Source organism: Stenella coeruleoalba, assembly GCF_951394435.1.
Source record: "Stenella coeruleoalba genome assembly, chromosome: 10".
Taxonomy (NCBI): Eukaryota; Metazoa; Chordata; class Mammalia; order Artiodactyla; family Delphinidae; genus Stenella; species Stenella coeruleoalba.
In genome coordinates this window covers 52,857,531-52,878,385 of record NC_137156.1, presented here as the reverse complement: position 1 = coordinate 52,878,385, position 20,855 = coordinate 52,857,531, and the positions used below count along the sequence as shown (strand labels likewise).

The following is a 20,855-nucleotide window of genomic DNA, read 5'->3' as shown; positions in this document are numbered from 1 at the left end:
CAAGCTCTTGCCCCTTGCATTGGAAGCATGGAGTCTTAACCACTGGACAGCCAGGGAAGTCCCTGTAGGGAGTTTTTTTGGTTTGATTTTTTTTTTTTTTTACTATAGATTCTGTTTCACTTCTGGTGATTGGTCTGTTCAAATTATTTCTTCTTGATTCAATTTTGGTGGGCTGTATGTTTCTAGAAAGTTGTCCATTTCTTCTAGATTGTCAAATATGTTGGCATATAATTGTTCACAGTATTCTCTTACGTTTTTTTTTTTGTATTTCTGCAGTATCAGTTGTGATTTTTCCCCTTTCATTTCTTATTTTGCTTATTTGGGTCTTGTCTCTTTTCTTCTTGGTGCACCTGGCCAGAGGCTTATCAATTCTGTTTACCCTTTTAAAGAACCAACTCTTGGTTTTATTGATTTTTTTTCCTATTTTTTTAATCTCTATTTTATTTATTTCCTCTCTGATCATTATTATCTCCTTTCTTCTGCTGACTTTAGGTTTTGTTTGTTCTTCTTTTTCTGATTATTTTAGGTGGTGGGTTAAGTTACTTGAGATTTTTCTTGTTTCCTAAAGAAGGCCTGTGTCACTATGAACTTCCTTCTAAGAACTGCTTTTGTTGCATCCCATAGATGTTGTTTATCTTTTTTGGCTGCGCTACATGACTTGTGGGATCTTACTTCCCTGATCAGGGATTGAACCCGGACCCTCAGCAGTGAGAGCATGGAGTCCTAATCACTGGACCACCAGGGAATTTCCCCATAGATTTTGTATGGTTGTGTTTTCATTGTCATTTGCCTCGAGGTATTTTTTAATTTCTTCTTTGATTTCACCATTGACCCATTGGTTATTTTAGGAGCACGTTGTTTAGTCTCCATGTAATTGGTTTTTTTCTTGTTTCTTTTTCTGTTGTTGATTTCTGGTTTCATGCTGTTGTGGTCAGAAATGATGCTTGAAATAATTCCTATACCCTTAAATTTGTTGAGGCTTGTTTTGTGCCCTAGTATGTGGTCAATCCTAGAGAACGTTCCATGTGCGCTTGAAAAGAATATGTATTCTGCTTTTTGGGGGTGTAATGTCCTGAAAATATCAACTAAGTCTGTTCTGTTGTATCACTTAGGATCTCTGTTGCCTTATTGATTTTCTGTGTAGAAGATCTGTCCATTGATGTGAGTGGGGTGTTAAAATCTACTATTACTGTACTCCTGTCAGTTTCTCCCTTTATGTGTGTGTTTGTTTTATGTATTTGGGTGCTCCTATATTGGGTACATACATGTTGACAAGTGTAATATCCTCTCCTTGTGTTGATCCTGTTATTATATAGTGTTCTTTATCTTTCTTTATAGCCTTTGTTTTAAAGTCTATTTTGTCTGATAGGAGTATTGCGACCCCCACTTGTCGTTTTTGTTTGCATGAAACATCTTTTTCCAACTCCTCACTCTAAATCTATATGTGGCCTTTGTCCTAAAGTGGGTCTTTTTTGGTTTTTTAATTATTTATTTATTTTTGGGGGCTGTGTTAGGTCTTCGTTGCTGTGCATGGGCTTTCTCTAGTTGCGGCAAGCGGGGGCTACTCTTTGTTGCGGTGCGTGGGCTTCTCATTGCAGTGGCTTCTTTGGTTGCGGAGCACAGGCTCTAGGTACATGGGCTTCAGTTGTTGTAGCACACAGGCTCAGTAGTTGTGGCTTGCAGGCTCTAGAGTGTAGGCTCAGTAGTTGTGGCACACAGGCTTAGTTGCTTCGCAGCATCTGGGATCTTCCTGGACCAGGGCTCGAACCCGGTCCCCTGCATTGGCAGGTGGATTCTTAACCACTGCACCACCAGGGAAGTCCCTAAAGTTGGTCTCTTGTAGGTAGCATAGTGTATGTAGGCTCGTTTCATCCAGTCTGCCACTCTGTGTCTTTTGATTGGAGCATTTAGTCCATTGACATTTAAAGTAATTATTGATAGATATGTATTTATTGCCATTTTAAACCTTGTTTTCCCGTTGATTTTATATATCTTTTTTGTCCCTTTTTGTTTTTCCTTTTGTGGTTTGAAGACTTTCTTTGGTATTATGCTTATGTTCTCTTCTTTTTGGTGTTTGTGAACCTATTGTGTGTTTTTGATTTGTGGTTGCCCTGTTTTTCAAGTATATTAACCCTTCCCACTTGCTTTAGACTGATAATCATATGGGTTCGAACACATTCTAGGAAATTACATTTTCTTACTCTCCTCCCCCACATTTGATGATTTTGATGTCTTCTTTTACATCTTCATGTTCTTCCTTTTGCTGTTCATTGTGGTTATCATCACTTCCACAGAAATTTTTGATTGTCTTTTTTTAAATCTATATATGAGCTTACTTAAGTGATTTACTTTCTGATTAGGATTTTCTCTTTTCTATAGATTTTTCTTTTCTATTTAGAGAAGACCTTTCAATATTTCCCTTAGGATGGGTTTGGTATTGCTGTATTCTTTTAGTTTTTGCTTGTCTGAGAAATTCTTTATCTCTCCTTCTATTCTAAATGATAATCTTGCTGGGTAGAGTATCCTAGGTTGCAGATTTTTCCCTCTCAGGACTTTGAATGTATCTTGCCACTTCCTTCTGGCCTGCAACATTTCTTTGTTTTTTTTCCATAGGCACCTTTTTTGGGGGGGGCGGGGGAGGCTACATTGGGTCTTCGTTGTGGCCTGTGGGATCTTCATTGCGGCATGCAGGATCTTCTTTTGTTGTAGTGTGTGGGCTCTTCGTTGCAGTGCATGGGCTTCTCTCTAGTTGTGGTGTGCGAGTTTTCTCTCTCTAGTTGAGGTGCATGGGCTCAGTAGTTGTGGTGCATAGGCTTAGTTGCCCCACAGCATGTGGGATCTTAGTTCCCCGACCAGGGATCAAACCTGTGTCTCCTGCATTGGAAGGCAGATTCTTTACCATTGGACCACCAGGGAAGTCCCTGGCCTGCAACATTTCTGTAGAGATATATGTCTTGGTGTAGGTCTGTTTGGGTTTATCTTGTTCTGGACTCTCTGTGCTTCCTGTACTGGGATATCTGCTATCTTCTCTAGGTTTGGGAAGTTTTCAGCCATCACATCTTCAATTCCCTTTTCTCTTTCTTCTCCTTCTAGGATCCCAGTTATGCATAGATTGGCATGCTTTGTATTATCCCACAGGTCTCTTATGTTGCTTTCATTTTGTTCTTTCATTTGCCTTTCTGTCTGCTGTTCTGATTGGGTGATTTCCATTATTCTATCTTCCAGGTCACTTGTTCTTCTGCATTATTCGTTCTACTATTCATTGCCTTTAGCTCAACTTTCAGTGAATGAGTTCTCTAATTTTTCTTGGTTCCTTTTTATAGTAATCTGCATTTCTATCAATACTCCTTAACTTCTTCAGTGTTTTCATTATCTCCTTTTTGAACTTGATGTCTATTAGACTGAAGAGGTCTGATTTGTTTGTTCTTTCAGGGGAATTCTCTTGATCTTTTAATTGGGAATGGTTCCTCTGCTTTTTCATTTTACTTATATTTCTCTTTATGAGTTGAGGACAAACAATTATCTACTGTGGTTTGGAGGGCTGTTTTTATGTGGGGGTGTTCCTGTGTAGCCTTTGTGGGTTTGATATTCTTTGGTGTGAGGGCTGTTTTTAGCTTGGATGCCTGCCACCTCTTTCCTCGGTGTATGCTAGCTGTTATTATCCCCTTGCTAGGTGTGACTGGTGTTGTGGTGACCAGAACCTGCACTGGATATTGAGTGGGGCCTCCTCCTTGCTCTGTGGTTTTCACTGCTCTATCAGAGGCTGGGTTTGTTCCCTAGCTGTTGGAGTAGAAGCCCCCAGATGCATTTCTGAGTGATGGTGCAAGGTAGGTGGGATTGGCGTGCTCCCATTGGGAGAGGAGCCACTGACTATTTCTCTGCTAGATCTGTTCACATGTGAGTGTGCTCACCTGTCACCCGTTGTGCAGGCTCACAAAGTACACTGCTGCTGGCACTGCCCTTGCCCCTGTCTCAACCTTGGGAATGCCATCAGTCAGCCCTGGTGTCCCCCTGGCCTTGTTTTCACAAGGCCACCAACGCAGATCCACTGAAGTCAGGTTCCAGGACTATAGTAGTTGTGCACCTGGACCCGCTATGGGGGCTATAGAGGCAGCTCAGACCCTGGCCCAGCCCAGTCCCCACATGCATGTGCCCACAAAGCCCACAGCTGCTAAGGCCAGATCTGTCCAAGCCATGGGAGGACCCGTTGTCCCTCGGATGTCCTGCAGGTGCTGAACTTACACGGCTGGCAGTGGAGGTGTAAGTCTGAGGCTTGCACAGCTGCAGGGAGAGATTTCAGCCCTACCTCCTAAGTCTCGTGGCCGCTGGGGTCCAGCTGTGGTTTCAGCTCTGCCTCTGTGTGTGGGCAACCCACTGGCGTTTGCTCCCGGAGCCCGCCGAGGCAGCGGCTGGTTCACCGGAGCCTGTCAAGGCAGGAGCCCCCAAGGCGGTGGCTGGGGTGCGCTCGCCTGGAGCCTGCCAAGGTGGGGGCTGGCACGTGAGAAAGAGGCTACTATGGCGGCCTCCATTGCCTCCTCATACGCCACTTAACGATGGCGCTTCACTTCTGTGACGGGCCTGGGCTTCTTCCGCAAACATCCCCAGTTGCGACCACACCACATTCCAGCCCCTTCAGGCTGTTTCCACACAGCCAACAGCAGCCCTCTCCCTGTTCTGTCCTCTAAACGCTGAGTTTCAGTACCCAGCCCCTTCCCCTACCAGCAGATGTGCATCTCAGGCTGGAATGCGCAGGGCGGTGGCACGGCTGTCTGTGCAGGTCTCTGTTTGTTCTGCCTGCCACAGACCTGAAGCTCCCTTTCTGTCCTGGTTGATCTCCCTGCCAGTGAGGGGGTATCCCACGGTGTGGGAACCTTTCCTTTTTCCAGCTCCCTCCCATGGCCGCAGATCCCGTCCTGCTTTCCCTTTTTTTTTTTCCCTTTCGTCCTACCTGGTCACATGGAGATTTTTCCTGTCCTTTCAGGTGTTTGAGGTCTTCTGCTGGTGTTCAGTAGGTGTTCTGTGGGAACTGTTCCATTTGTAGGGGTATTTTTGGTGTATTTGTGGGAGGATGTGAGTTCCACATCCTTCTACTCTGCTGTCTTGACTGGAGCTCCTATCCCCTTCTTTTAATTCTTTAAGCATGAAATATTGCCATTTGCAGTAATATGTTAGTTACTGGACCTAGAGAATATTAAACTTAGTGAAGTAAGTCAGAGAAAGACAAATACTATATGATATCACTTATATGTGGAATCTTAAAAAAGAATCTGTATACAAAACAGAAACAGACTTAACAGACATAGAAAACAAACTTATGGTTACCAAAGTGGAGAGGGAAGGGAGGAGGGGACAAATTAGGGTTGTGGGATTAACAGATACAAACTACTATACATAAAATAGATAAGCAAAAAGGAATTACTGTGTAGCACAGGGAACAATATTCAATATCTTGTAATAACCTATAATGAATATAATCTGAAAAAATATAACTGAATCACTTTGCTGTACACCTGAAGCTAACACAATATTGTAAATCAACTGTACTTTAATAAAAAATACATATATATATAATGATTCTTTTAAGTTTGAAAAATTAAAAAACAAAAAGTTGATACCAAACAGCTAAAAAAATAACTTTGAAAAACAGGTAGAGTCTGAATCAAATCCATTAAGCCTTTGATGAACACATACGTGCAGTTCTTGGTATGGCCAATATATGACAGTTCCCGTTATCTTACCCGATAATAGCTGCTGTCAGTGTTTACTGTGTGCCAGGCACTTTATGTGCTGTGATTTAGAATCTTCACACCTCAGTGCTCCATTTTTCTGTTGAAGAAACTTAGGTTGAGAGTGGTTAAGTAACTTGTCCAAAGTTACACAGTGAGGGTGAAAATAAACAGATTTGAACCCAGGAAAGTTCTCACACTCTGCAGTCTATCATGTGGCCTAGGCAGAATGCTGCTAGAACCACTGCCCTAGTAACTTTAGATGCTATCATGGCAAATATCGTCACCACAAGAGTCTTTGTATAGCAATGACAACAGAACCCATTTGTTTTATGAAATACGTATTAAGAAGAGGATGCAGAGAATATCTTAGAATTTTTGTTAATTATATTTTTAATCTTTGAAAAGTCCTTTTTACAGATTAGTATGTGATAAGATTTGAACAAGGGAAAAATTCACTAGCATCTGAGCTGGTTGATTTGTAGCTTGAATGTGTAAATTTATATTTTAAACATTAAAGATTGAAAATATTTTTTTCATTTCTTATCTCAACAGCAAATAGCACTACTGTCCATAAAAATATTTTTAGAAATGTTTATAGTTTTTTAGTGCTGCATCTGTAGTGTTTAAGAACATTGATCTTTTTGACAAGAAACAATATAATATTTTCCAGTTTAGTATAATGGTCAAACTAAGCAAAATGTAAAGCACTTATTACATCAAACTTGAGCATTTAAAAAGTTATTTTAGAGTAAATACTAATTTTAAAATACTGAGGAGGGCTTCCCTGGTGGCACAGTGGTTGAGAGTCCGCCTGCTGATGCAGGGGACACGGGTTCGTGCCCCAGTCTGGGAAGATCCCACATGCCACTGAGCGGCTGGGCCCGTGAGCCATGGCTGCTGAGCCTGCGCGTCCGGAGCCTGTGCTCCGCAACGCGAGAGGCCACAACAGTGAGAGGCCCGCATACCGCAAAAAAAAACAAAAACAAAAAAATACTGGGGAAAAAAAGAAAAATTAGTCATTTCATCCTAAAATAGCTTTTGTAAATATTTTACTGTATGCCTTTTGGGTCTTATAGAAAGTTTTAAACATAGTTGTAATTGTAGAGTATGTATGTTCTACTTTTCACCTAACATCGTAAGGAAGTCATGTTTGTTTGAATGGTTTAAAAATTACTTTTACTGTCTGCTTATTAATATACTTAAATTAAAAAAATCTTTATGTAAGGAGTTTTCTGTTTTAGAGAAAATGTTTTGAGTGTGTGGTGGTGGTAGTGTCTAGGGAGGAACAGTAATCTTTTTGGAAAGAGAATCTTTTCTATCCCATGCTCTTGCAGGTCCCATTGTATCAAGAATAACAATAGCCAATGTTTATGGAACATTTATTGTGTTTCTGGCACTGATCTGAGCACTTTCCATGGATTAACTCTAATCTATAGAATCACCTATGAATACGATATTGTTACTACTCTCATTTTGCAGATGAAGAAACAAAGGCACACAGACATTAGGTAACTAATTCAATCATGTAGCTAAGAAGTAATATTACTGGAATGTGAACTCAGGTAGTCTCGCTCTAGAACCCATGTTTATTGAATACTACATTGTTCTGTCTCAAAATGATTGTCTTGTTTTAATACCTCCTTGAGTGTACTCCAAATATTAGTAAATAGAGTTTTATATTTGTATGTAAGAGATTTAAATAATATTCATTTCAAAGGAATAGAAAAAAAGAGAAAGTGCTGCAGAAAAACACCTCTTTTAGAAGCAAAGAGGAAATCTCTGAAATTTCTTATAAGTGTTAAGTGAACTAACAAAATAGTTAATTCTGTTTTGGGTAGTTTTACTGATAGTAGGTTTAGTGGAGGTTGCATTTAAGAAAACTCAAAAAATATCAAACTTAAAACACTTTGGAGTGGCTATCATTTTTCCCATTTCTCCTCTGAATCAAGTATGTATATGTCAAGCTCTGTTTTCACTTGGCATTTGAGAGCGAGCCTCATGAGTTGATGCCTGAGAGAACACTTGGAAACGATGAAGAATTCCATTGCTGTAAGCTGCACTATGATGAGATGTGGATGCTTTTATGTAGTAGATAATCTCATCATACAAGCTCATGTTTGATTACCCACTTGGCACAATTGAAAAACAACATGCTATTCCAAGAAAGCCTAAGTGTCTTTAGTTAATGATGGGTGATCCTTTTGAGTCTCTCTTTTCCAAAGTGCTTTAAAAGCACTGAAGTACTCTCAGAGAGGCCATCCTAGCATGGATTATGTTGAAAGGGAAGAAAAATGCTGTTCTTTGCTGGAAGTAATGTGGGATTTAATAAATCCTTTGGCTTTGATCTTAATATGTCCTAGAAAGGGGACTTCCCTGGTGGTCCAGTGGCTAAGACTCCGTGTTCCCAATGCAGGGGACCTGGGTTCGATCCCTGGTCAGGGAACTAGATCCCACATGCCACAACTAAAGATCCTGCACGCAGCAACGAAGTCCCCACGTGCTGCAACTAAGACCCAGCGCAGCTAAATAAATAAATGAATATTTTTTAAAAATTAATACATCCTAGAGAAAAAGATAAGCACACACATGCATGACCTTTGGGGAACTGTTTTTATTTTATTTCATTTTTATTTATTTGTAATAGAATATAATTGATTTTACAATATTGTATTAGTTTCAGGTGAACAACGTAGCAATTCAATATTTTTATAGATTATACTCCATTTAAAGTTCATTAGCAAATAACGGCTAGATTTTCCTGTGCTGTACAATATATCCTTGTTGCTTATTTATTTTATACATGATAGTTGGTACTTCTTAATCCCCTTCCCCTATCTTGCCCCTCCCCTTTCCCTTTCCCCACTGGTCACCACTAGTTTATTCTCTGTGTCTGTGGGTCTTTGTTACTCATTTGTTTACTTTTTAGATTCCACAAATAAGTAATAATGGAGAACTATTTTTATTAAAACATTATCTTGTGATGTACTCTCTGAATATGCCCTGTCCAGAGTGTGCATAGTGTTCCTTTACAGGGTATTTATCAAATACCAGGCTTATTGAAAAGTTAGAAGTTAAAGTATGTAAGTTTGAGTCAAGAAAAAAAGTCACTGAAGTTTTTTAAAAGTTAAAAATTAAAACATTTGTTTTCAGCCACCCTAACCATGCTGTATTCCTTATGTTTTATGTGTATGTATAGGATTTTTATATTACTGTGGGAACAGGATTGGTGTTTTTGGTGGCATCCATCTTATTCGCTTTGACACATGACAGTACCCCGGCTGAACTTGCTGCAATTGTAAGTACCTTTTATCTTCGCTTATTTTTATTTGCTTAGAAATATGGAATTTGGAAAGTACTTGACAGGTTATACAATAAGGGAGAGTGGTTTGTCTTTTAACTTATTTTTTAGTGTAATTTGATTAGAGGCCTAAAAGCAAATAAATATGATAGCCTTAAAAACCTAGAACCTGTCTTTAGAATTTGAGTTTTGTTAACAAAAATCCATTGAAGCCACATATGAACTTTATTGCTAATGGAAGTGGTAAAATTGACTTGATTATCTTATATTTCTCCCCTTTTTGGTTCAACAGAAACACACCTACATATCACATGCTGTTTTAGGTGTAGAGAATAGACAGGAGAAATGACCCCAAAGTTCAGCCTAGTATAAGAGATAGATAAGTAAATGTTTTTATCTGAAATCCTTGAGGGACCAAATGTTTTTTAGAATTCAGAATATTCTGCACTTTAGAAAGGTAATACTGTGCATATACTGTATTACACACCTTCAGAGGGCCTGGGCAGCACCTTGTAATCCAACATATTAATTTTTCTGAAGCATCTGAATATTCACAGTTAAAGAGATAGATAAAGACTGTTAAGAGTTTTACCTTGTGTCAATTTTCAGCCAAGTAAATCATGAAACTTCGAGTTTTTGTTGCTTTTTGGACTTCAGAATTGCAAATCAAGGATCATGGACTTAATTGGTGCCAGTGCTGTGAACATGAACAACTAACAACTGGTTAACAAGTCCTCTTACTAGTCAGCTGATTTCCAATTAATGCTTTGTTCATAAGAAAATTGAAGTTGTAATTAATTGAACTGTCGGCTAATAGATCATTAAAACTGCTTTTTATGATAGAACAACTCAAAAGGAGTTCAGAGAATTAGATGGCTATAACGTATCTACCTATTTATGTGAACACGGTTTCTTAGTACTTACATGTATAAAAACAAAACAATAAAATTAATGCCGAACCTTGATGCATTCTAGCAATAAGTAATATTTAGTCATGGATACATGAACCAGTTGAAGAGAAAAAAAGCCTTATGCTTAATTTGTTTGTAATCATATTTTTGTTGCAGAAGAGTATGATAGGGTGAATCAGTAAAATACTTTCTAGTATAAAAATGTATTGCTGTAAAATCCTGTGGAGGAAGTAAAATAAAGTTGAGGAAATGTTGAGTTCGTGGGGGGAAAGAAAGCATGTCCTAAAATTACCAGCTATTAAAAAAAAGCTTATTTATGTGTTTTAATTAGGTGGTATGTCAGAATGTTACAGTATTCAGATTTCATTAGATATATTTAAGAGTGACTGGTGGTTTAAAAGCTCAGTATTTATAATCTGCTGGAAATTAACCTTTTGCAACTATTTAAATTATGAAAGTTATACAGACTGAAATGGGTGAGGAGTCCATTTTTTTAAAAATTGTGATGTGAGCAGAAGAGCTAGAAGATCATTTGGGTTATATGCATAGAGGGTCCTGTACGGACCAGAGCTTTCTAAGGTGGTCAGAGATGTCTTCGTAGACAAGATGACATCTGATCTGCCTTTAAAGTGTCAAATAAATTTGCCAGTCAAATAAGGGGACAGATGCCATCAAGCCAAAATACAGACTCCAGAGTGGAGAAGGGACTTGGGTTTCGAGGGGTGGAATTGATAATTACATTTTGGTTGGATGTGTTGGGGACATCCAGGTGAATTAATGAATAGGGAGCTCCGTTTGCTTTACAGTGAAATGAGGCAGAATAGAGGGATGGGGTGTGAAGGGCAAGAGACTGCAGCAAATGACAACAAAATGTTAAACTTCATGGAGCTGGAGCCTTAGAATTGGGACTTTAGCCGTAACCTACATCGATTTTCTCTTTTTACAGAGCACTTCTTTGGCCCCCTTCCTTAAGGGTTTTTCTAGTGAAGAAGCTGAATTTGCACCATGGGCTTCTGTCTCTTGACAGAATTCTCAGAATGTTTGATTAGATGTTAGAAGAGTATAATGAGGAAGTGATTTAAGGAAGAGGTAGTAGGTAGTGGCGTCATGTTGCTGTGTCATTACAGTGTGACAGTGAGCTGGAAAATATTTTTTAGGTAATTGAACCATTTAACCTAAAAGTATCTTCAAAATAGAATTTCTGTTTTGATACAAATAACCTTTTCCATTTTTACCTAGGCGTGGCTGCCTGCTCTTCTCATCTGTCAGTCTAAACCATTGCTAACAATCCAGTGTTTTGTGTCATGTTATAGGATTTTGTTTTTCATCTATTAACCTTAGCTTCATAGATTGGCACCTCACACATACACACACACACAAGACAGGACATTAATATATTGTGACCTTGACTAATGGCCATTATTCTGGAATTCTTTTTTTGTAACTTCTTTCCATTTTTTGATCTTAAAAGATTTTTAACCACTGATGTTAAGAATGATGTGTATAAGATAAATTGATGAATTGTCTTGCTTGTATAAAACACGATCAGAGCCAAGTAGGAAATGTGAGAGTATATTGCAGCATTCCTCATATAATCTTTGCCCCTTTTCCCTCCTCAGGTGTTTGGATTTCTAGCAAGTTTTGTGTTCCTGTCTGACTTTTTCCTTATGGTCTATGAAAAACGTAAGGAGCCCCAGCCAAGAAAACCTGAGGCTACTGTTAATGAACCACTTAATGCTCAGGGACTCTAGGGAACAGGTGTTATGTTGCCACTGCGTGGTGCCTGAGCCCTGGCAGAAGCTCTTGTAGAGTCTGTCATCATTAAACCACTTCTTTTGGAGCGCAAGGCAGAAAGGCAGTTTGATCAGTATTGATTGGACTGTGTGTCAGTCACCACAAATTGGGCCAGAGGGCTTTTTGTTTTAAAAAATACGTGTATATTTTTTGGTAACAGTTGAAACTTCTGTCAGATGAAGTTTTGTTTGGAGGTGAGGGCAATCGTTTGTTTAAATCACATAGCTCAACTGATGATAAATTATTCTGTCATTGTTACTAGGCTTAGCTTTCAAATTATGCTTTATAGCTGTATAAGCAGCATGATTAAGTTTATCCATTTAGAAATGGTTTCATTTTTAAATTAACTTGCTTAACTATAACTTTGCTTTTCGATGACTTGATAAAATTTAATGTATATTTAAGAGATCAATATTTTAAATGTTGGTCTAGGTTTTTTTCCTTAAAATGTAAAACCCAGTCTTTACTGTATCTCACTCAGACTTAAAATTATACTGTAACATTTTAGGATAATAATAATTGACTCTTTCTGAGACCTTTTATAGCCTAATAGAAAATGTATGGGAGATGTTGATATTTTACATGTTACAAAAGCAATAGCATCAGTAACCCCATGTTCATACTGTACTTTGCTTGTCAATATCTTGTAAAAAAAAGATCTTTATATAGAAAGATAGAAAAATGGAAGAAACTGCTATCATGACTAAGGACCAAAGAAAGATAAGATACACTTTTGCACAATGCAGTGAAAGTAGTTATAAAAGTAGGCCTCAACCACTTCCAGATGCCTGAAGAGATGAGTTCATACTAGAAGACAGAAAATGGTTTGCTCCCTTTTGCCATATGATTATTTCTACTGAAGTTAATACAGCTCTGCAGGTTCTGTTCAGTGTTTTCTTTGGAGCCAATCTTCTTTTAAAACCCCGATCTTTGATTTTTGATTTGAGAGCCTCCCTCTTCTGTCTCCTTATAAGAATGGTCCATGTACTACTTCATCAGGCATAGCTGGGCCTCTGGCTCTGGCTTCCTTGATGGCAGATTCTCCGGAATCTTGGGCCCTTTTAATTGCATAGAGTATAGAGCAGGATCTTTAGGGTTCTTGTTCCCACATAGGCATTGCTCTGGTTTCTCTTCAAAGGAGACCTTCTTTTTCTTTTTTTTTTTTTTTGCGGTACACGGGCCTCTCACTGTTGTGGCCTCTCCCGCTGCAGAGCACAGGCTCCGGACGCGCAGGCTCAGCAGCCATGGCTCACGGGTCCCGCCACTCCATGGCATGTGGGATCCTCCCAGACCAGGGCACGAACCCGTGTCCCCTGCACCGGCAGGCGGACTCTCAACCACTGTGCCACCAGGGAAGCCCAGGAGACCTTCTTAAGAAAGTGAATATCCAGAGATTCCTGCCCAGTTTAATACTGCTGATGGTGTAAGGGAGTAGTCAAACCATTCTCAGAAGACACTTCATACCCAGTTCTGATAATTTGGAAGAACTGTCTGTTGCTGGCAGTCTGTCTTAGAGCCAGCCAGCCAGGGCACTTTGAGCAAGACCTTTCTTAAAGTGGGTCCTTTTTTTTTTTTTTTTTTAAAACGGGACCTTTCTGACCAAGTGGTTCACAGACTAGACCTTTCTTGTCCTCCTGGTAGATTTTTTTGACTCAAGACTGTAGGGCTCAGGCAATGAGCCCATGCATCAGATCCTTCAGTACTTTGGCGAAAGTCTCCTGGGCTAGTCGGTTTTCTGTCTGAAAGAGTGGAATCATGTTTCCAGTGAGACAGTTTAATGACCTCATCCTTTTTAAATTTCTCATCTGCCAATTGTGTGTTGTAGATGGTTTTCAGACGCAGATGGCCGGACACAGCTTCTGCTCTTACTGACTTAGAACCTTATCCATTTGTATCAGAGCTTGGATGCTAGTGCTAGAGGTGATGTCACCACTACCTGCTTGGGAGATAATGAAACCAATCTTGGATGCTGTTTTTACTAGGTGTGCTGTCTGAGAGAGGAGAAATAGCCTGGGTCTTGGGTTCAAAGATAACCAGCTTATGATAGGCAGGTTCTCAAATTTCACATCCAGCTATACCGTTGTCCTTTTAAGTATCATCTGTACCCAGCTGGGATTCAGAGCAGACCATCTGGGCTACCTCAGGGTCCCCAGTCATGCACTGGGCTCAGTTGAGTTTGATGGAATGTCCTCTGCTGGCCTCACATCCACAGCATGTTGGCGTGGAACTTAAGCTCTGCTTGTTTTGAGGTTTCACTTCCATTTGTTTCATTGGCGCAGAATGGACCTCTTAGCTGGCCCCCAAAAGGTAATATCTTCACTGGTATTTTGGGTCACTCTAGAACCTTTCTTCACATTGTTTTTTACAGGACCCATGACTGATTAGCCTACGTCTTCTATTGTAGAAGGAGTTAGGAGTAAAAAGGTCTTTGTGGTAAATAAAAATTTCAAGGTGAACTTGAAACCAAAGATACTGTTACTTACAGAAAAGGGCACACTCAGTAAATTAAAATGTAAAATAATTTTTTATTAACATTTATGGTAAATTTATATTTACACAAATAGACTGTTTAGAAAGAATGGTTCTTAAAAATGATAAGGGAAATGCACATACAGTACAAAAATTTTATAATTGCTATACTTCTGTTTGGGGACTGGGAAATGTATTTTTTACATTGTTTATAGCCAATCATTTTTGTATTTAATAATTTTAAATCCTGAGTCTTTTATATATCTGTGTCAAATTTTGTAGTCTTCTTTTTAAATAAACCCACTTTATTGTTCACACCTTTGCAGTTGTTTGTTTAATTATTATAAAAACATGGTGTTTAAATGAAAGCTTTCTCCAGAGTTCTAGGAGTTGGCTCTACAACCTTGGTAAGAATACTGGACTTTGGATCTGCTTGGGCGTGGGGCATGGGTAGAAAAGAAACACGTCCAACTCCTACCCATGGGCTGACCCTCTTCTTGGAAAGTTGGAATACACATTGAAACAACGTTTTTAGGGAGCCCTGTGTGAAGAGTTACAAAGAAATGGGCTTACCTGGTGGCGCCACGTGGTTGAGAGTCCACCTGCCGATGCAGGGGACACGGGTTCGTGCCCCAGTCTGGGAAGATCCCACATGCCGCGGAGCGGCTGGGCCCGTGAGCCGTGGCCGCTGAGCCTGTGCGTCTGGAGCCTGTACTCCGCAACGGGAGAGGCCACAACAGTGAGAGGCCCGCGTACCGCCAAAAAAAAAAAAAAAAAAAAGAGTTACAAAGGAATGTTATGGACTAAATATGGCTTTAAATACTCCCAAAGAAGCAAATTTGGACTCGATCACATTTCTCAGTGTGGCCAACAATCCTAAAAACAAAATAGGTACATTCTCTCTCAAGCTGTTCAATGATTGGGAAAGTGTGAAGCAAAACTGAGGTGGTGGTTCTGGTAAAGCTACAACTATTTGTGTAGTTTGCAAAATTCCTGCCTCCAGACATACAGAATAACAAGGTCTTTATAGTCGTCAAGAACTCACTGGAATTTGTACATTCTTCAGTTTTGTGTTTCCTTTTGATAAAGAGTGTGATTTTATCAATGTGCAGTCAACTGCAAGGAGCAGAAACCTAATTAAGTAAGTGGGTCTTAAACAGTAAGGAAAATTTATTTCACAAGAAGTCTGGGTAGGGCAGTTCCACAACTGGTAAATTCAGTGGCTCACCAGGGACCCAGGCTCTTTCCATGTTTTTCTGCCCATCCACCTTTTTTTTTTTTTTTTAATTTATTATTTATTTTGGCCATGCTGGGTCATAGTTGTGGCATGCATGTGGGATCTAGTTCCCCGACTGGGGATCAAACCCAGGCCCCCTGCATTGGCAGCACGGAGTCTTTCCCCTGGGCCACCAGGGAGGTCCTTGTCCATCCACCTTCTGCTGTGAGAGTTTTTGTCTTCTGGATTGACCCTTTATGGTTTCGCAAGATGGTGGCAACATCTCCAGGCATCATCTGCTTGTACAACAATGTCCAAAGGCCAGAAGAGGTTGTTGATTCTTCCATGTCCTTTCAAGGTGTTCCTTTTTCACAGAAGCCCCTTGGTGGACTTCACCTACTTATCTTACTAGGAGATATTAAATGCCTGTTTCCAAATCAATTTTTAACATGGAGACTAGAATTGCTGTGATTGGCTTAAAGTAATCAAGATTCCTCCCCTTAGGTTGTGAATATCCTTTGAAGCCTATAGCCTTCTGATACCTGAACAAAATTGGTCTGTTAGCAAGAGAAAGCGTCATGGGTTAGGGATCAACAGTGTCTGTCATAAGCATGTAAAGGATTGTGACCTAGCTAGGAGAAATAAAATTTCCAGTTTAAGAAATTCCTACAACATTGTAAGTCAACTGTACTTCAATTAAAATTAAAAGCAAAAAATTTCTGTAGGCCTGACTACCCCAAAACAATTTAAAATAGAAAAACTTGTTTTATTTCTTACACTAAATTATAATTCTACAAATAACGTCTACCATAGAAAATTGGTTTAACAAAAGTGGGAAGTATTGTTCTTCCCCTGATATCTTTGCATTTAGCTACTTCAAAAATTTTTGAAATATGTCAAGCACTGGAAGTACAGAGGATAATGCTTGTTGTAGATACCACCCAGCTTTAGTGGATCATAACATTTTGCTGTATTTGCTTTAAGGGCCCTTGTTTAAAGAGAAAATGAAGTTATACTTTTAAAGTACCACCACCTCTAATCTTATTCTCTTTCCTTTTCCAAAGGTAAACACTGTCTTGAATTTGGTGGATATCTTTCCTGTTTTTCTTGGCTGACATATATATAGATGTATCCATAAACAATGTACAGCGTGGTATAGTTTGCTTTTTTTAGTCAGTAGTATTTTTTAAATTTTATTTATTATTTTTGGCTGCATTGGGTCTTTGTTGCTGTGCGCAGGCCTTCTCTAGTTGAGGTGAGCAGGGGCTACTCTTCGTTGTGGTGTGCAGGCTTCTCATTGCGGTGGCTTCTCATTGCAGAGCATGGGCTCGAGGCACTCAGGTTTCAGTAGTTGTGGCACGCAGGCTCAGCAGTTGTGGCTCGTGGGCTCTAGAGCACAGGCTCAGTAGTTGTGGTGCACGGCCTTAGTTGCTCTGCGGCATGTGGAAGCTTCCCGGACCAGGGCTCAAACCCATGTCCCCTGCATTGCCACACAGATTCTTAACCACTGCAGCACCAGGGAAGTCCCCCCAAAATTTTTTGACATTATAAAGTACCATAAGGTAATGATGAAAGAAATATTAAAAGTAATAAAAAGCAAAGGTTATCCCTTTTACCTTTTGCATAGTGATTTAACTAGTAAATATTTAACAAAGAGAATTTAAGTTAAATATCCCAAAGCCAGACGAGCTACTTACGAACAGTTTACCAGAATAAACTCACCTATGTAGCAAAACAGTGAGAAGATTTATAAGTAGAGGTGATAAGCCTAATGAGCCTGGTGATAGCTGGTTGTCCAGAAACTTAGTTCAACTTTAAAAATTACCAAAAAAACTATAAATTTTAATGTATTTCTAAATGTTCATCTAAAAAGGTACAGCTTTTTAGAAACAGGATACAACCTTATCTAGAGAGTAAATATAAAAGCAGCCACCAATTAAGAAGGCATTCAAGCTCAACAATATAATTATCTTCTCTCTTTTTTTTTTGTTTTGTTTTTTGGCCACACCATGTGGCTTGCAGGATCTTAGTTCCCCGACCAGGGATTGAACCCGTGCCCCTTGCAGTGGAAGCGCAGAGTCCTAACCACTGGACTGCCATGGAATTACCAACAAAATAATTATCTTAATACCAACAACAAATTAACTCCTAGTTTAATACTGGACTTATTAATAGAAGCAGTAATGTTAATGAGTAACAAGAAATATTTCTCCTTGCATAAGCTTACATCAGTGACCAATGCTATACTGATAATTGACAGTAAATAAACAAAACCAACGATAAACTATTTATCAAATACACCGTTAACCTTTATACAGTTATGCACCTAAGGAAGATTTTTAAAAAGTAAAAGGAACTCTGCAAACACAAACCCCACCTATTTACCAAAAACATCACCTCTAGCATAAGAAGTATTAGAGGCACTGCCTGCCCAGTGACATCTGTTAAACGATCGAGGTATCCTGACCATGCAAAGGTAACATCACCATTTGTTCTCTAAATGAGGACTTGTATGAATGACCACACGAGGGTTTTATTGTCACTTACTTTCGATCAGTGAAATTGACCTTCCCGTGAAGAGGTGGCAATGACAAAATAAGATGAGACGACCCTATGGAGCTTTAATTAATTAACCCAAAATATAAACGATTAAGGGACAACAAAAATTTCATGTGGGTTAACAATTTTGGTCCGGGTGACCTCAGAGAACAAAACAACCTCCGAGTGATTAAAATCTAGACCTGCTAGTCAAAATAATTTATCATTTATTGATCCAAAAATATTGATCAATAGAACAAGTAACCCTAGGGCTAACAGCACAACCCTATTCTAGGGTTCATATCGACAACAGGGTTTACAACCTCGATGTTGGATCAGGACACCCCAATTGTGTAACCTCTATTAAAGATTTGTTTGTTCAACGATTAAAGTCCTACTTGATCCCAGTTCAGACAGGAGTCATCCAGGTCGGTTTCTATCTACTCTATATTTTTCCCAGTTTGAAAGGGCAAGAGAAATAAAGCCTACTTTATAAAAATGCCTTAAAATAATTAATGATATAGGGACTTCCCTGGTGGTCCAGTGGTTAACACTGTGCTTCCAGTGCAGGGGGCATGGGTTTGATCCCTGGTTAGGGAACTAAGATCCCACATGCTGTGTGGCACAGCCCAAAAAAAAAAAAAAAAAAAATTATATAATAATTCCTAATTACTCAAGAAAAGGGTTTGTTAGGGTGACAGAGCCCGGTAACTTCATAAAACTTAAACCTTTATAATCAGAGGTTCCACTCCTCTCCCTAACACAATGTTTATAATTAATATCTTAATACTCATTGCAATTCTTCTAGCCGTAGCATTCCTTACATTAATTGAACAAAAAGTACTAGGTTATATACAACTTTGAAAAGGACCAAACATCATTGGACCATATGGCCGATTACAACCTATTGTGGACGCAGTCAAATTATTCATTAAAGAACCACTATGGGTCACACCGGTTAGAATGGCTATCAAAAAGACAAGTGATAACAAGAGTTGGTAAAGATGTGGAGAAAAGGGAATCCCTGTGCACTGTTGATGGGAATGTGAACTGGTACAACCATTATGGAAAATAGTATGGACTTTCCTCAAAAAATTAAAAGTAGAACTAATATATAATATTATCCAACAATTCCATTTCTGAGTATAACTCCAAAGGAAATGAAACCACTGTCTTGAAGAGATATCTGCAACTCATGTTCATTGCAGCATTATTCACAATAGATAGAAAGATATGGAAACAACCTAGGTATCCATTAAAAGACAAATGGATAAAGAAAATGTGGAATATTTATTTATATAATTCAACCATAAAAAGAAGGAGATCCTGCCTTTTGTGACAGCATGGACCATGAGGGCATTGTGCTAAGTGAAATAAGTCTGACACAGAGAAATACCGTATGTTCCCACTAAGCCCGTGCGCCACAACTACTGAGCCTGTGCTCTAGAGCCTGCGAGCCACAACTACTGAGCCTGCGTGCCAGAACTACTGAAGCCCACGTGCCTAGAACCCACGCTCTGCAACAAGAGAAGCCACCGCAATGAGAAGCCCGCGCACCACAGCGAAGAGTAGGCCCCACTTGCCACAACCAGAGAAAAGCCCACGCACAGCAACGAAGACCCAATGCAGCCAAAAATTAAAAAAAAAAAAAGAAAATGGGAGTTTAAATCTCCCCTTAATGATATGGCACAACCAGAGACATAAACAAGATTCATTACTATTTCATCAATCATTCTAGCCCTACTTATTATAGTCCAATGAAAAATTTCAAACTATGTTTATCACTTAAACCCAGAATTAAAACTCAAATGCAAAAACAATCCACCCTTTGAGAAACAAAATGAATGAAAATTTATTGGCCTCTTTCATTACCCCAACAATAACAGGACTTCCTATTGCTATCTTCATTGCTCTAGTCCCAAGCATTGTATTCCCCACTCCTAGCCCACGAATCCACAACCGCATCATTTTTACTCAACAGTGATGAGTCCAATGCACATCAAAACAAATAATGGCCATTCATAATCACAGAGGACAGACCTGAATACGAATACTTCAAGCACTCATTCTATTTACTGGGTCAACAAATTTACTAAGACCCCTACCACCTTCATTTATACCCACCACACAACTCTCAATGCATTCAGGTCTAGCAATCCCTCTATGAGCAGGAACTGTAATGACTGGTTTTTCCCACAAAACAAAAGCATCCTTGGCCTATTTTCTACCACAAGGACCCCAGTGTCTCTTATCCCTGTGCTAGTCATCATTGAAACTATGAGACTATTTAGTCAACCAATAGCCTTAGCCATTCGATTAACAGCCAGTATTAGAGCAGGTCACTGATTAATTCATTGAATCGGAGGGGCAACTCTAGCACTACTACATATTAGTACCGCCACAGCCCTTATGACAGTCATTATTCTTTTTTTTTTTAATATTTATTTGGCTGCATCGGGTCTTAGTTGCGGCATGCAGGCTCTAGAGCTCGCAGGTTTAGTCGCCCCTCGGCATGTCAGATCTTAGTTCCCTGACCAGGGATCAAACCTGCGTCCCCTGAATTGAAAGGAGGATTCTTAACCACTGGACCACCAGGGACGTCCTGACAGTCATTATTCTTATCCTACTCACAATCTTCGAATTCGCTGTCCCCCTAATTCACACTTAAATATTCACCCTACTAGTAAGTCTCTACGTATATGACAACGCACAAAGACCCACGAAACCCCTGCATGTCAGAGTAAATCCTAGTCCCTGACCCCTTACAGGAGCTCTTCCAGCCCTCCTAATAACATCCGGCCTTGTCATAGGATTTCAGTTTAATTCAGTACTATTATTAGCACCAGGCTTACTAATACTCAATATAACAGTGATGACAAGACATCATCCAAGAAAGCACC

The 20,855-nt window shown here is 39.4% G+C and overlaps 1 protein-coding gene across 1 annotated transcript in view; it reads left to right on the top strand.

Moving 5' to 3' along the window:
• The window catches only part of CMTM6 (CKLF like MARVEL transmembrane domain containing 6), a 49,517-nt gene extending 34,999 nt beyond the window's left edge, over nt 1-14,518 (top strand). Inside the window, exons 3-4 of the mRNA XM_079934179.1 lie at nt 8,926-9,024; nt 11,558-14,518. Coding sequence (XP_079790305.1) covers nt 8,926-9,024; nt 11,558-11,689 — 231 coding nt within the window. The 3' untranslated portion in view covers nt 11,690-14,518. The remainder of the gene's footprint in view (nt 1-8,925; nt 9,025-11,557) is intronic.
• Nucleotides 14,519-20,855: the final 6,337 nt, after the last annotated feature.